The sequence below is a fragment of the Poecilia mexicana genome, unplaced genomic scaffold, assembly GCF_051168715.1.
Source record: "Poecilia mexicana isolate PSO_F unplaced genomic scaffold, ASM5116871v1 scaffold_12, whole genome shotgun sequence".
Classification (NCBI taxonomy): domain Eukaryota; kingdom Metazoa; phylum Chordata; class Actinopteri; order Cyprinodontiformes; family Poeciliidae; genus Poecilia; species Poecilia mexicana.
Window position 1 is genome coordinate 10,203,375 of NW_028263381.1, and position 15,487 is coordinate 10,218,861.

At 36.6% G+C, this 15,487-nt stretch overlaps 1 protein-coding gene across 2 annotated transcripts; it reads right to left on the minus strand.

The window, feature by feature from the left end:
* Positions 1-1,369: 1,369 nt before the first annotated feature.
* On the minus strand, positions 1,370-15,451 carry agxt2 (alanine--glyoxylate aminotransferase 2). Of its 2 annotated transcripts, none has more exons than XM_088010896.1 (14): positions 14,838-15,451; positions 14,019-14,065; positions 13,565-13,755; positions 13,342-13,465; positions 13,162-13,256; positions 12,936-13,029; positions 11,677-11,770; positions 10,952-11,052; positions 10,408-10,500; positions 7,038-7,170; positions 6,026-6,114; positions 5,761-5,910; positions 5,018-5,116; positions 1,370-3,144 (listed from the first exon to the last, which is right to left on the minus strand). In XM_088010896.1, the coding sequence occupies exons 1-14, from the start codon at positions 14,935-14,937 to the stop codon at positions 3,043-3,045; spliced, it is 1,512 nt and encodes a 503-aa protein (XP_087867022.1). In that variant the 5' UTR covers positions 14,938-15,451; the 3' UTR covers positions 1,370-3,042. The 2 variants fall into 2 exon arrangements, with proteins under 2 accessions (XP_087867022.1, XP_014844063.2); XM_014988577.2 differs by having other exon boundaries at positions 14,019-14,107.
* Between the last annotated feature and the right edge of the window lie 36 nt (positions 15,452-15,487).

Genomic DNA, 15,487 nt, shown 5'->3' on the forward strand with positions numbered 1-15,487 from the left:
CGCTGGGCCTGTGGAGGACATTCATGAGTTTGACATGGCCAAAAATGAAAATGAGATACCCCTGATTTCTGTGTTAGTTATTACTAGACACTGTCATATTCTGTTCTCTCGCCTTTCTCGAGCCGCATCCGGTCATTTGGTTTTATAAGTTCAATATATTTAACACAAACTATCAGGGAAACTTCAGATCTTCAAAGATCCACTGTTTAAGCCTTAAACATGGTTTATTCTCTGTATGTAATTTATTCTCTGTTGGTGCATTTTAGGTTTGAAGTAAATGACTTTTTAAAAGTTTACTTCACCCTGTACAAGAGCTCTATAGAAACTCTATAAATCTTGCAAGTTAAACCAAAAGAGAAGGGAGCATATGGCCAGGTGGAGATTTCATTACTGTCTGCAATTTGTGTTTGTCTTTTACACGTGAGGTCATGTGGAAGAACACCCTGTTTGTGCTATTCTGGCGTATTTAAACACCTGGTTTTGTCAGATAAACATTCATTCTAAATAGATCTAGTAATATACTCAAATAAATAAAAAATAAGAACAAAAACCTTTTAAGCATCTTTTTAAAAAATGCAATTTGAGGTAAGGAAGAAATTGCAGCTGTATCTCACTCACGATGGGTAAGACTTGCAGGGAGCAGGGTGTCCTAACTTTTTGCTCAGTTAGAGTATATGTTTGTTTAATGAGTGAAACAAGCTACAACTTTGGTGTAAATCTGTGATTAAATCACTTACTTTTCACAATTTTATGAAAATCCATTTTTAATGCACCGAATGTTGAGCCACCACTACTCTGCCCGTCAAGCAATTTGGGTTCCTTGCGTTCGAAAAGTGCAACATTAATAAAGCTAATTTGAGTTGTATGAAGTGCAGACTATCTGTTATTAAATTTATTGAGATATGAAACTGGAGCTCTGTCATTAATAATTCAACTTCTGTATTTCTCCTAGAGATTTATCAGCCATTAAAGAGGCCTTCTAAGATGCACTTAAACACAGTAATTCGTCTCCCTTTGCCCTGTTTTTTGCCTGGTGTGAAGCTGCACAGGCACATCTGTGGAAGGTCTTGTGTTCGAAACGCTGCCTCTGTGTGATGTTCCATTGAAATAATATGATAAGTGACTGTTTTGTAGGTGAATTTGATCTTGTCTGTTTGCCACGAAGAAACAAAACAAAAACGAAAACGTTCTTCCAGGAAGGCATTGCAGAACGGCACGCACCTGGAGTATAATATTAAGGTGTGTTTGTCGCTCTGTTTTGGTGGCATTTGAAATGATCTGATTGGCTTTTAATCTGATGGAAAACAGATGAAGGATTTACCTCCATTGACTTTACATTGTCCAACAACAGGAATATGCACACACCATCTGCTGTCTCATAACAAAGACATTTAATGTACTGTAGTAATATTTTCACATATTTGCAAATTCTCTTCCCCACTGAAATTGTCAGGTTGTAAGTTCAATTCATAAACAAATAATGAAGTATACAAAAAAAATCAACTTTAATTGGGATTTTACAAAATAGACATTACGCAGTGCACAATTACAAAATCTAAGTCAAATTAAAAACTTGCAAGTTTTTAATTTGACGTCAGCAAATTCAGCTGTTCTCCTTCAACTGTGTGACACTCATCAGTAGCTTCAGACTGTCACCATCACTTGTCTCACCAATCAGTTTGTACACAAGTGCATCACATGGGTAAATGTATGACTATTGTTGTATGTATGATGTATACATACAAATATAATCAAACAACTTTCACACATTTTTCAATCCAGTTCCGATTGGACCTGATGTATGATAAGAAATATTACTATCGTCCTTTGTTAATGTGTCGTGTGACACTTCTTTCATTACCTTAATCTATCTTAAGGTAATGAGATAGATTAAGATTCATATCTCAGAAGAGATATGAATTTATCTCCTTTATCTCAGAAGAGATAAAGATGAATTTATCTCTTCTGAGGAAAAACTTCATTATTCCGTTTGCATTGTTATTTTTAAAAAGACAGACATTCAGGACTGATAAACACTTCAAAACATAAGTATGATGCTATTTAGTTGGAAGCTGAATACATATGAATCAATTGTACATTATTCACAGGTGGGGTTTTTTATTATCCATGTTCAATGGTATCTTTTCCCTTTTTTCTTACCTTAAGGCCTGAAATTAAAATAGATTTTTGTAGGGTTTTCTATAATATACACATCACAGAACAGGTATTACTTTTCAAATGGTTATTATGAAACAAAACTTGAAATAAAAAAATAAAATAAAAACGAGTGACAAGGATTATTCTGGCCTTGAATCATTTTCACAGCCGCCATTTTGTGAAAGAATTTTACAATAACACCCCCTTTGTTCACAGTGTTATGAGGTCACTGTTAAATTTGTCCTTCTCCAATGTACCTTATTGACTTGATGCACAAACTGCATATCTTTTAAGTAATACTTTAAATGCTCCAAAAGATGTCCGGTATAAGTAATCAGACACTAAAACAAGTTTTCCCACAAGAATCAGGTTTCATCAGATTCCATTTTGACAATCTAATTAAAAACCGTCCGCTCCCACAATTTTTGAATTGTATTCTTGACACAACCAAAATACAATTTTTTGCATCAATCTTAGGTTATTTGAATAAAATCTCATTTATTAATAATGCAAAGATACATTGTGTTATGTACAGAAGATGAATTGATCACATATGAAAAATGTTAAGACAAAAAAAATTGTAAACTAATCTGATTTAAAGCCAGATTCTCTTTATTATAAATTAATTTTTTTGACATTTAGTAAGGAAGCAGAATGTAGGTGATAGACAGTGAAAAATATATTTATATATTTAGTACAGAACAATTAGTGTGTTAAGAGCTTGCAATTAAACAGTAGCTTTTAAAATGTTCCCGTTTTAAAAAATTAAAGGTACCAGAGAGTAATATTTTAACCATTATTAAAGATGAAAACGTTATCCACTTTTGTAGTATATCTCTGTGGTTCCAGGCTCGCCTCTGAGTCATCTGACCTTCTATTGAGCTTTCATCTTTTCTCCATGTAGTTGTGGACGGATTTGTTAAAAACCGCCAGGAAGAAATCCGCATCTTCCTTCGTGATGCACATGGGGGGTTTGATGCGGAAGATCTTCAACAGAACAACAACAAATACTTAAGTAAATACAACAAGTATTCGTACCTGTGCAAGAATACAGACAATTACAGGCAGATAATGAATGGGAAGCGATGCAGTGCTCTGACTGAAGTAGTGATTCAAAGGCAGTTCTTCTGGTTCTGAGAAAATAAAACATGGTGAATGCAATGTTTCTCCTTCTCAGTTTGTCCATCTTATTTCACTTTGGTTTTGTGTTTTTGGGATCAATTTGAGCTTTGTCTTTCTTTTGAATTTCTGCGTATTGATTGAAATTCTGTTTTGAGTTTTACTTAAGTTTTCTTCTGCAGACCTCAGTTCTGGATTTAGTTTGGGGATCTGTCTCTCATTGAACATGTAGCTTTTACATCATGTTTAAGAGTTTATTTGTCAACGTTTTGTTGGTTCCTGGATTCAGTCTCATTCGGGGTTGTGAAATGTTCCTTGTTTGTGTATAGAGTCACTTACATTTTGTCCTCTAAATACATACCAAATAGATTAAGGCCTGTTAAACTGTGAAAAGATAATATGTGTTGGTAATTAAGTTTTTTTGCATTTGTATAACAACTAGGGGTGCCCGTTTAGACTGCCCGGCCAAAAAAAAAAAAAAAAAAAAGCTCATATGCTAATATTACATTGGAACGTCTTTGGTTTTGATACAGCATACATTTTCTTTGGCATTGTTTTGATAAGCATCTGCAATGTCACAATATTTCTTCCTTTCCAATGTTGCTTTAAATTTTCACATTTTAAATGTCTGTTTCTTAAACAGATTAGAGTCTTTTCCACAACCACAGGACGTGTCTTTCCATGTGGTAGTTTAAGAAATGAGAAACTGCTCGTTTCATCAGCAGGGGTCAAAAAACTTGTTGCCAGCTGGAAGACAAGTCGTTCAAGCAGTAACTGTCCAATAGGAAGCTGGTGCCTATTTGCTCAGTTAAATTCAGGTGGTTACTTCTCTTTTTAGGCAAGGAAGTGTTTAATCTTTTTTGGTTATTATTACGCTCGTTTTCCCAGTGCTCTGTGTATTCATTCTGTTTATTAATTAGCTTCTTTCAGCATCTCCTGTCCCCTCCCCTGTCACAGCTCCCATGTATTCTGTAATTTAACTGATCTGTGAAGCTTTCCAATACTCACTCTTCCTCATGCAGGTTTTTTCCTCATCCTTTGCTTGAATTTACTGCTTTTTTGCGTTGTTGTCCCAGGTTCCCCCTGAGCTTTTCCCTCCGTGCTTCAGTTTAACAAGTTCCCGATCAATAATGAAACACCTATTCATAACTACTCCACCATCCTCCATTTGATTTCTCCAAACAACTTTTTTTTCTATAAAATAGCATAGCCTCCTCATGTTATACATCATGACTAACCTCACTTACATCTTTGGGAGAGCATTAAGGGAAGAGGAAAGAAACAGATGACATATAAACAATAAAAAAAGGGTTTGTCTTCTTTTTAAATGGCAATTTTTGATTTATCAGACTTTTCTTGTTTCACTAATCTCTTTTCTTTTGACATTTGGTTTTTTATTATTATTGATTATAAATGCATTGAAATACATTGGAACATATATATATATATATATATATATATATATATATATATATATATATATATATATATATATATATAATTTTATATATATATTATTTTAAAACTCAATAAAACTTAATATTTCAAACATTTCTGGACATGTCTGATATCAAGGCATATAAAAATCGGCCTGCTGTAAAGTAAGTCTGAAAAGCTAATATGAAATTAATCATTTATATCAGTGTGACTAAATCAATAAATTAAGGGATGGTAAGCCTTGATCTTTAGCATGTACTCCATGTAATTTACTCAATTTTTATGTGAGCAGGATTCACGTTACCTGTCCGTAAACTCCTCCTTTGCCTATGAGGACTCCCATATCTTTAACATCCTCAAAGATCTCGGCGAAGTCCTCAGGAGGCAGTGGATCTCTGCTGGTCTGCAAATGGACAAGAAGAAAGCTTTGAATAGAAGTAGTAGTCCTCAGACAGCCACAGACCAGCCCAAAATGATTCCTACCCCTGGAAATTTAGGTTTAAAGCTTTATTTCAATTTTTACCAACATGATTCTCTAACTGAAAGTAATATGCATGTTTTTAGAGGTCAGAGTCCTGACTTGAACATGACAGAAAATCTGTGAAGATAGTTGCAGATTAGGGTGATGGGAAGGATGGAGGGCAAAATATAATGTGGAAAATCTAAAGCAACATCTCAAGACATCAGCCAGGAAGTTGAAATGTGTCCTGCTAATAGACATGAACGTAAACGTACCGCCAAATTACAGCCATCACAGAATCAACTCTCTGGAAGTTTTCAGAGTTTTAGTTGTCTTGTCTGCAGCAACAGGTTTAAAAATGAAAATAGCAACAAACTGTTATAACCAAAATGTTTCCTAATGAGAAGAGCTACTGTTAGAGAACATTCGCTGCAGATTGGTTTGGTCGGTTCACAAATGCAGACGGCAAACGTTGCAGCCAGCTGGGACACAGCTGAACCCTGCCCCCAGGACGCATTGTGCAAAAAATGCACGTTATACAAGCAGGGGAGATGAGGTGAGAGTCTCTTCTGTCACACACTCAGTACCTTGTCTTTGACCATTTCCACACCGATCTGCAGCCCTTTTCCACGGACGTCGCCAATGATTTCATACTTGTCTCGAAGTTTTGCCAACTCTGTCATTAGATAGGTGCCCACATCAAGACTGTTCTTCTGTGTGCCGTCCTCTATGATTGTCTGTTTAAAAAAAAAAAAAAAAAAAAGCAACCGGGAATCAGAGAGAGCTGCGTGCTCCAGAGAATTTGAGGATACTGTCTTTCCAAGTCAATCTCGTTGACAGGAAATTACTCACATCAAGCACCGCTGAGGCAATGGCACAGGCCACAGGATTTCCACCAAAGGTGTTAAAATGCACCCCCTTGGCAAAAGAAGCAGCGATTTCTGGAGGGAAATAAAACATAAATTAACAAGCTCACACCTTTAGCCACTTCAGGTTCTACTTGATGTCAAGCATTCAGCACACTATGTGAAAAGTATTTAAAAAAAACAACACTTTTTTCATGTTGGCTTTTGTTCCTGTTCCATTTGTTTCTTGGAAAAAATCAAACATCTTGAAACAGCTGGAAGGTCTTTAAGTAAGCAGAAGTTTGATTATTAACCAAGTGCCATGGAAACTGGTTATCACAACAACAAGAAGCAACATGTGAGGTGCTTCTTCCAGAAATAAGACCTGCTTGTTTGGAAGTGTGAAGTAAATCCTGATGGCAATCAGCAAACAAGGCTGCATAGATGAAAAGGTGGAGAGTGAAATCAATGAACCACTGAGGTGAGGGTCAAAACAGCTTGCTTCTCCAGCCCTGATTTAATTTAATTTTTTTTTTTTTTTTTTTTGGTGAGAGATCATTGAAGTCAATAAGTCTGGCAGGTTGCTAATAATGCTCCATTAATAAGGATGATATCGAACATCTTTAATGGCTCTATGTTCTTCTCTTTATAACTCAAGTTCTGTGACAGCATAATCTTCATCATTCACAACAATTTGTCTTCCATCTGCAGATAATAGACTTACCAAAGTTGCAAGTAACAAACTGGAAGTGTAAAGTGTATTTTGCTGCCAGAAATAAGGCATGATTTCTGCTCTTCATGTCAAATTGAACTGCTAAAGAGAATCAAAACTGCTGCAGTTATTTTGACTGTGTGTATACAGAAATAAATCTACGAGTGTTTAAACTAAATAGATGTGCACGATTTACTGTCTCAGGCGACAAACAGAACCTGTGAATCCTCATGATGTTAAAAAAAAAAGAAAAAGATTATTTAATATGATCCCTTGATGTTGATAAATGATAAATGTATATTCTTACCTGGTGTTGTAACAACAGCTCCCATAGGGAATCCATTACCGATGCCCTTTGCCATTGTAACCATGTCAGGGATGACATCATGTCCTTGGAAACCCCAGAAGTGGCTTCCAGTTCGTCCAAATCCAGTTTGAACCTAACAGGTGCAGTAAGAGACAATATGGGGATTCATCTGCACCTTGCGATGTGCTGATTGCTTTTGCAGTCTTTCCTCCCACGTATAACATAACAGTGTTGTCAAGGAGTAATCTACCCACGTATGCAGATATATGCCATTTCCATTTTAATGTTTTTCCTTAGACAAGCAGAAGGAAGACTCCACCCAAACAGTCATTTTCGGTAGCTTTTGTTCTAGTGATTTTTCTAACTGAAATGCGAAATGGACTTTATCAAATAATCAAACACAGTAGTTGATTCTGAAATAAAAGCACGGCATATATCAAACTGAGCTTAGCTCTAATGCGTGACTTACCGACTGATAAGACGTCAGTTTTCCAGCTGTAGCACATATTTATGCCTTTGATTTTCAGACGAAGATAACCAGAGTAAGCACAAACGTTTGCAAATGATGATTTTATCTATGAAGGAAAACATCTTTTCAAACTGATCTGCTCTGCCCTTGTTCAATAATGAATTGCAATTAACTTAATTTCTTTCTAAAACTGTTGAGCTTAATTCACAAACCACGCCGGAACTTATAAGTACAGCCAGCACATTATCCCGATTTAAAAGAAACTCAAGATCACATCCGAAAAGTTAACATCTATCAGTTTGGGAAGGGTTGACAATTCCACTGCTAAGGCTTTGGGACTCCAACAAAACACCTACTGAGGCATCCATTTACAAACTGAGAAAACGTGGAACAGCTGTGAACCTCTCCGTGACTGCTTAGGCTATCAAAATTACTCCAAGGGCGCACTGACGACTCATCCAGGAGTCAAAAGAACCCCAAAAATACATCTACAGCAGTTCATACTCCTTTTCTCATTCAAGGTTGGTGTTCATGTTTCCAAACTGAGAAAAAGACTGAATAAAAACACTATCACTGGAAGGGTTCCTTGGATTTTTTTTTTAAAAAAAAAAGAAAGGGGAAAAAAACCCCATCTTGATAAGCTCTGAAACATTTGATAGCATTTTAGCAAAAAGAACATCATACCATAAACAAATCACACATAAGCATGGTGACTGTAAGACTGTCAGATTGGGTTCTATGTTTATATTATGATCTAGAGGATTTGCAACAAGTAATAGAACCATTAATTGTATTCTTTGTCAGAATTGTTCATAAACCTACAGAAAACTGAAAATCAGTCAATCTCATGTCACACGTAGTTCAATGTGGGTCAGCGGCACTGGATTCATTTTAGAGGGGGGGGGGCCATGAGGTGTTTCGTCATTTTGGATATCAGGCGCGCGCTCTTGCTCAGTTGTCATGATGGCACCTGTCAATCCACTCTGGGTTTGTTGCAATTTGTCCTGAAGTGATCTCCCCTCACCTGAAGGACAAAGTTGTCGTGTCTACCATACGCTGTGGTCTGGCTACTGATTTACTGATTGCTGGCTATTAAATGTGCGGTCATAAAGATTTGGTGGAAAATAATCCGAAAAAATGGTTAAAAGTTGTCAGTTCGGTTGTCATGCTTTGCACAGAGCATTAGAGGGCGGAATAGAGTTTATTCCATTTTAAAACTGGTGTCTGGAAAAGTTGGACAAATGCCTGCAGGCGACCTCATGAACAGCTGAATACAGAGATTGATGGTATTAAAACAGCGTGTTGCATGGCATTGTTTTGTCATCATTATATCATATGCTTAATGGTTAAAGATCAATGCATCAAGCTCGGTCCAAAACAATAAATATGTGCTGTGTCTACAAATGCGTCCAGTTCCTTACTAAAGCAGGAACTTTTCAGGCGTGTGGTGCAAATATTCATAGACAAATGTGATCAAAACATAGCTCAGATATACACTTAAGTAATTGCTCACCCAGGGGCGCCTGCATGATATTATCGGAGGGCAGCACAACACTATCACCGCACCTGACCCACAAGAGCACAACCACATCTCCAACGCGCATCATGTGCGTGTTGCGAAAAACCAGCACAAACCTAAACCACACAAATACAGGCCATGTGTGCGTAATGCAGATGGTCCACTAAATCAGCGGACCTATTTATTTATTTATTTTAAATTATGCTAAATAATAAAGCCATGAAAGCAAAGTGTGATTGGAGGAGATCTTCATGTTCAGGTGGTGTGTCGGACGTCCAGAGGAGGTGAAGCAATGTTTCAACTAGATTTAACTGTTTAGCCCGCAGTCTTACTTGCAGATGTGAGCTACAAGTATCCTATCAATCCTATGTGTGCTACAGAGTGGATTGAGTGGATTGTCATTTAATTTTAGGAAGATCTGGTTTAGACAGGGACCGTATCAGAGTCAAAGCCTTTTTGTTTAGATGTAGGTTTTATCTGTGCCTCTGTCTTTATATAAGTACAGAGAGATGTCAGTCACAGATTGTCAGAGCTGCATGCGGTCTGTGTAAATTTCTGGTGGGACCAACGAATGGGCAGGGCAGGGCCGTAAAGTGGGAGGGCCAATGGCCCTCTGGACCCCCCATGTTCCGGCACCTATGGATCTGGGTAAAACTCTCTGTTTTTCTGGATGTGTTACCGTTGTCTCAGGAGAATTGAAAGCCTCCAGTTAATGACCTTATGCTGAAGGGAACATAACTTAAGAAGTCAGACAATAACCTGAAGCACATCAGCTTTGAATGGCTCACAAAAAAGAAAAAAAAAAACTAAATTATTTTGGAGTGGCCTTCTCAAAGTCCACTCCAATACTGAGAAATAAAATTAAACTGTCTTTCATGCTCGAAAGCTTTCGGATGTGATTGAATAGAAAACAATTATTCAAAGCACGGAGGGCCAAAGTTTCTCCTTGGTGCCATAAAACATTCATTGCCAGTTATGACAAATAGAGGTTAAACCAGTTTTTAGGTTCAAAAGAAATGATCCTTTCAGATAGGAACTTGTTGGTTTGCATGCTTTTTTTTTTCCTCTTTCCTTTTCTTCACCATTTGAAAACCACATTTTGTATTTACTCAGGGTATAAGGTAAATCTGAAACATTATTTTTCGCAACATGTACATATATAGTTACAGTTTCATGAATGAAATTTAATAATGTTAAACCCTTTAAAAATTTTATTTAATTCACTGGCAATGAATGTATAAAACTTTTGGTAATGCCATTCTACAGAAGTGACCGGGCAGATGATGAAAAACCTCAAAAGTTTACTGATACTCTTAATAGCTTTTGATTTTTAAATAATAATAATAATAATAATAATAAAAAAATCTAAATATATATCAGACCTCGTCAGCAATGCAGATCCCTCCTCTCTCTCTTACAAGTTTGAAAGCCTCCTTGAGGTAGTTTTTAGGGTACTGAACAGCTCCTCCGACTCCCTGAATGAACCAGACATATTAGCAAAAACATGGAACATATAAGTGGAAAAACATATGAGAAAAATTATATCAGAAATGTCTCATTTTTGATAAATATACTTAAATATACATACATGTTTATCTACCTATACATTAAATACCGATGGTGACAAATCCCAAGAAAATAAAAATAAAAATTATAGCAAAATCTAGACTTATTTCATGTGACTGAGGTCAACCTGTTGTGTTCACAGCCAAACAGACTTTAAAAAGAAACTGGAAGAAGAGTAATAAAGGAAATAAACAATATTTTAAAAAAAATCTAAGAAAGAAGTGGCAACAATTTATCCATTAGTTAATTTGAAAGATTTCAAGTCAAAATTAAAACTACTGGGGAAAAAAATAACACACTGATGTGAGCATCATTTCCAACATCATAATTGTATGATTTCTTGAAATGTAAAAACAACACCTGAAGAGGTTCTGCAAAGAAAGCAGCGATTCTAGGAGGGACGCTTGTAGCTAATGTCTCTTTAAGTTGTTTGATGTATTGCTCATTCGCTGCGCAGTGACCTGTATAATAAAAAAACATGGAAAACTCTGAAAAATGCTGAGCGGTCACGTAACAGGATAGAATCAACTAAAACACGTTCAACCTCTCTCCCACCTGATTTGAACTGTTTTACTTTAGTCCCAGAGCACAGATATTTAAAAAAAAAAAAAAATTGTTAAAATTAGTTTTTCCCCTGACTTGTTTTCTATGACTGTGTCTTAAAATAACAGTAGACGCCTCGTGTCAGAATGAACTTTGCAAAGAGACTAACTTTTCACCGTGGTTAAAAGTAAGTCAATGATCAACAGGAGGAGACTTTGGACTTTACTCTGCTGATTCAGCACTTTTTCCTCGTCTCCTCACATTTCACTTTTAGGAGTTCAGCATTTGTACTTTTACAAGTTTCATTTGTTAAAATTAAGATATTTTTGACTGGTTTGAACAATAAGTAAGAACTGCTAACAATATAGCATTATAATGTCTGGTGCCATTGGGAGTTGTACAAATATTTAAAGGCTAAGGAAACACTCTACCTCCGAAACATCAAACATTAATTTTTTTTAACAGAACATGGCTGGATGACATTATATCATTTCTTTTTCCTGTTAATGAGAACTGAGTCTTGTGTGGCCATGTCTGTGTACCTTGAGCACAGCTACAGTCTCTGGTCGTCTGCACAGGTGAGTCCCTGCAGTGCCTTCCTCCCCAAGGTCCTCTGAACACATCCGGACACATCGTCTGTTTAATTGGCAGAAAACAACACAGCTGGGTTAAAGTGGCAAAAACAGAAATTCTTACATAATAAAGCAGTAGAAAAATAATTTAAACTATAAAACTGAAAGAGTGTTAATTAGGGCAATACTCTGAATGCTGCAATTGTGCAAAAAATAACAAGAAAGTATTAAATATGAAATGCAATTATATTCAATAATGTTTGACATATTTGAATAATAAAAACTGAAACGAATGTAAAAAAATATACACTTCTCTGTGAGTACATCTTAGTACATTAAATACATTCCAGGGCTGTTTTGTTTCTTCAAGACATGGATAAAATGCCATAATTTAGCAACTATGTACACTGCTTTTTTCCCCAGAACATCCTGAAGGACAACAGCCATCACTTCAGCTCACCTGATTTTTGTTATGAAACACGATAGGGATCTAAAACTATCAACCTCAGAATGTTAACAAAAATAAACTGAAGGTTTTTGGAGTGGCTTGAATTGAAAAACAAATTCTTGCAAAAATCCTGAAAATGTGTCTGATTCAGAAAATGCCTCCACAGAAGAGTTCGCCACAATCCCTCTACCGCAATGTAAAAGACTTGTCACCAGTAACTGCTTGCCAGAGTGGCGCAACTGGTTTTTATGCCCTGTAAACCAGCTGGTTAGTTTTTAACTTAGAGCCAGATTGACCTAACCCGATTCCTTTAATAGCGTTTTCTATTTTCGTAGGTTTTCACTGTCTGATAACAAAAAGTGTTTGAAACAAAGTGTTGAAAGCACCACTGTGTGAAATAAATGCATATTTTTCACTTTTTCAATTGAATTACTGAAATAAATAAACTTTTCAGTGTATGGAGATGTACCTATTTATCATTCCCATTTCATGGAGGAGACTAAATGAAATCCTCCACCACAACAGCATGTTTCACTTAGGCACTAATGTTCCCATACTTTAGCTCTCTACAAGAATAGCAACTTGGAATGATTCCTTGCCAAAGCTATCTTATCAACTTATATTAGAGGGTATGTTGTTTACAGTAAAACAATATAGTCTTATTAAAACATAAAGGTGTATAATAAATATGACATCACAGATCCTGAAAGCACTGCCACAGGAGGGACAGAACCGTGAATGCATGACTGCTTTTATTTAGACATGCTGCTGTTATACATACATTTGTACAACCTAAACCATTGGCAACAGGGTATTTGTATGCTGCATTGGATGTAAGACCCATGGCCATCGGGCTGCCACCATGATATGATCCTCTGAAAAACACACAAACACTATGAGCACTTTGTACATGTTTATCTCCAATTGTTCTTGTTTGCAATATATATATTAGTTTTTTTTTAACCATTGGCTATTTCTATTCTAAGAAAATGTACGAAATGTTGGACCTGAAAGTGATTATGTCAAAATTTCCAGTGTAGAGACGAGCCATAAACATTGCAAGGTCATTTGCTTCAGAGCCGCTGTTTGTCAGAAAAACCACCTGCCCGAGGAAACAGACCAGCATACATTTCAGCTACAGCATAAATATACATACCCACGACTAGTCTAAAAATACACCACCCTACCTTAAGAGGATCGGGCAAATAGGAGGCAAGTTTTTCGCAGTACTCTTGGAGAGCAGGGTAGACGTAAATGAAAGTGGTATGCCAAAGTTTTTTCAGCTGCTTTTCAGCAGCAGCAGTTACTTTCCTGCACACACAGATATCAACAATTAGCTATAAATACACTAAAAAGTGAACAAACAAAAACATAATTCCTGCTTCACATAGACACACAAAACGACCTTACGGGTGGCAGTGGCCCACACTGACAGTGGCCACACCAGCAAACAGATCCAGATATCTGGTCCCATCCACATCCCACAGATACTGCATGTGCCCCTGATGGATGAACACTGGTTTCTTATAGTATGTAACTTTCATGGTCATGGGGTTGCAGTTCTGTTTGCGGATCTCTATCATTCTTGCTTTTGACATTCCCTGGAGAGGCACATGGTGTAAAACACAACTTCAAAAGGAACATTGTATTTCATTTCATTTTATGTGTTCTTGGATTTTCAAAGTACAAGACTGTGTGTGCATATCAGTGGCACTTGAGACTGGAGGTGTGAATGAAATATTTTTTTTTGTTTTACCATGAAAAGATTTTGTCATTTGGACAGTTAGCTTTGTTCTTACATAATACAATAAGACATAATTGTCTAAGGTTGATCTGCTGTGTGTCTACAGATTTTGGCTCGTACCTCATATTCCTCTGGAGTAAAACTGCAAGAAGGCATCTCTGGTATATCTGTGTGAGAGAATCTCAAGTCTGATTTCTGACATGATGCACCTGTAAAATAAAAATTTATGAACTTAATATATTCTGTCAAGTAGCAACCACAAACTACAATGTATACTATTGTGGTTTTACGCTATGGGGGATATGGCTGAAAAAGGGTTTCATGTCAGTCAATATTGGTAATTATTGATTTGTTCTTTGTTTGAAATACTGGCAAACAGGTGATGTTGTCTACATCACATGTTTTTGATTTATTGCCCAGCCCTAATCATAAGCCAATACAAAGTAAGGAGGAAGGAAAAGAACATGTGGTTTTTAAAATGTTTTGAAAATGAAGATGTTTCTTTTTTCTTTTTTTTTTTTAAGTTGGTGCCAGAATGCCAGAATTGTGCAGTACCAGACAAATGCTTCCAGTTGAGCTGTGGATCAACATTGGACAGTTCTCCCGTTGTGAATCTCCACAGCTCAACCACATCTTCTTATCCTAATAATGTTATTTTTATTTATTTATTTTTAGATTTGCTCTCCTTGCCTGTTGTATAAATGTAGCAGATAAGTGCGTATGATGGGATTTTTATCTGCTTATGATGCCAGTCGAGTTCTGGTGGTTCAAATAACAAAACGGACAAACACAGAGTAAAGCTTGACAAGTGTTGCCCTCTGCATTACCTTAGCATGACAAAAACAACATGGCATATCCTGTGAAGACAGCTGTCTGCACTGCAGCAACAGCTACGAACTCGTTTGAACCGGATTTGATAAAGTCTCCGCGTTAACTCACCGCTCGCCAGGTGGATTTTAGCCGAAAGTTGGGGCCGATAGCCGGGATGTCCCGTAAAACCTGCCCAACGGCCACTCGCACAAGATACAACTTTTAGCATGTTGAACAGGCCCCAGAGGATGCACTCTGTTCAACTTTTTCTCAGACCACGGTACTTATGTTTTTTGTTTGTTTTCTCTATCTCTCTTCACAGTAGGCGTAGACTGGCTCCGCTTCGCCAATGGTTCCTTTCGTCTTCCGACGTCCTGAGAGGTGTGGGCATGCAGGAGCGCAGCAGAAAATCCTATAAACCAACCAGGTTGGCCTCGATTCCCACTTGATCGTCGACATTATGCGTTTTCAAGATCAAAATGTTTTTTTTTGTTTTTTTTTTTAAAAAGAGATCACATCTGACTCAAACGCACCAACAGCAGGTGAAACAATAGTTAGATTCCAGCCATTCAGCCAGAATTAATCAAGAAGTTTTCTGACTTTTACAAAAAGTTATATTAGAACAGATACATAAAGCATATTAAGAGTTGTGCAAGTATCGGTTATTTTTATTAAAATTGTTAATCTCTTTAGTTCATTAATTCCACCTGTAAAAAAGAGTGGTTAAAAAAGATGAATCACATCTAAATCTGAAAAATATATAATTACATAAAAATGCA

What these genes read in the sequence shown, in the direction of transcription:
- agxt2 (XM_014988577.2), bottom strand. Translation starts at nt 14,937, where the DNA reads ATGCTAAAAGTTGTATCTTGTGCGAGTGGCCGTTGGGCAGGTTTTACG. An exon ending in TAAAATCCACCTGGCGAGCG is followed by an intron (nt 14,108 to 14,837) that starts GTGAGTTAACGC and finishes TTTATTTTACAG; the next exon opens with GTGCATCATGTCAGAAATCA. An exon ending in TTACTCCAGAGGAATATGAG is followed by an intron (nt 13,756 to 14,018) that starts GTACGAGCCAAA and finishes GTGCCTCTCCAG; the next exon opens with GGAATGTCAAAAGCAAGAAT.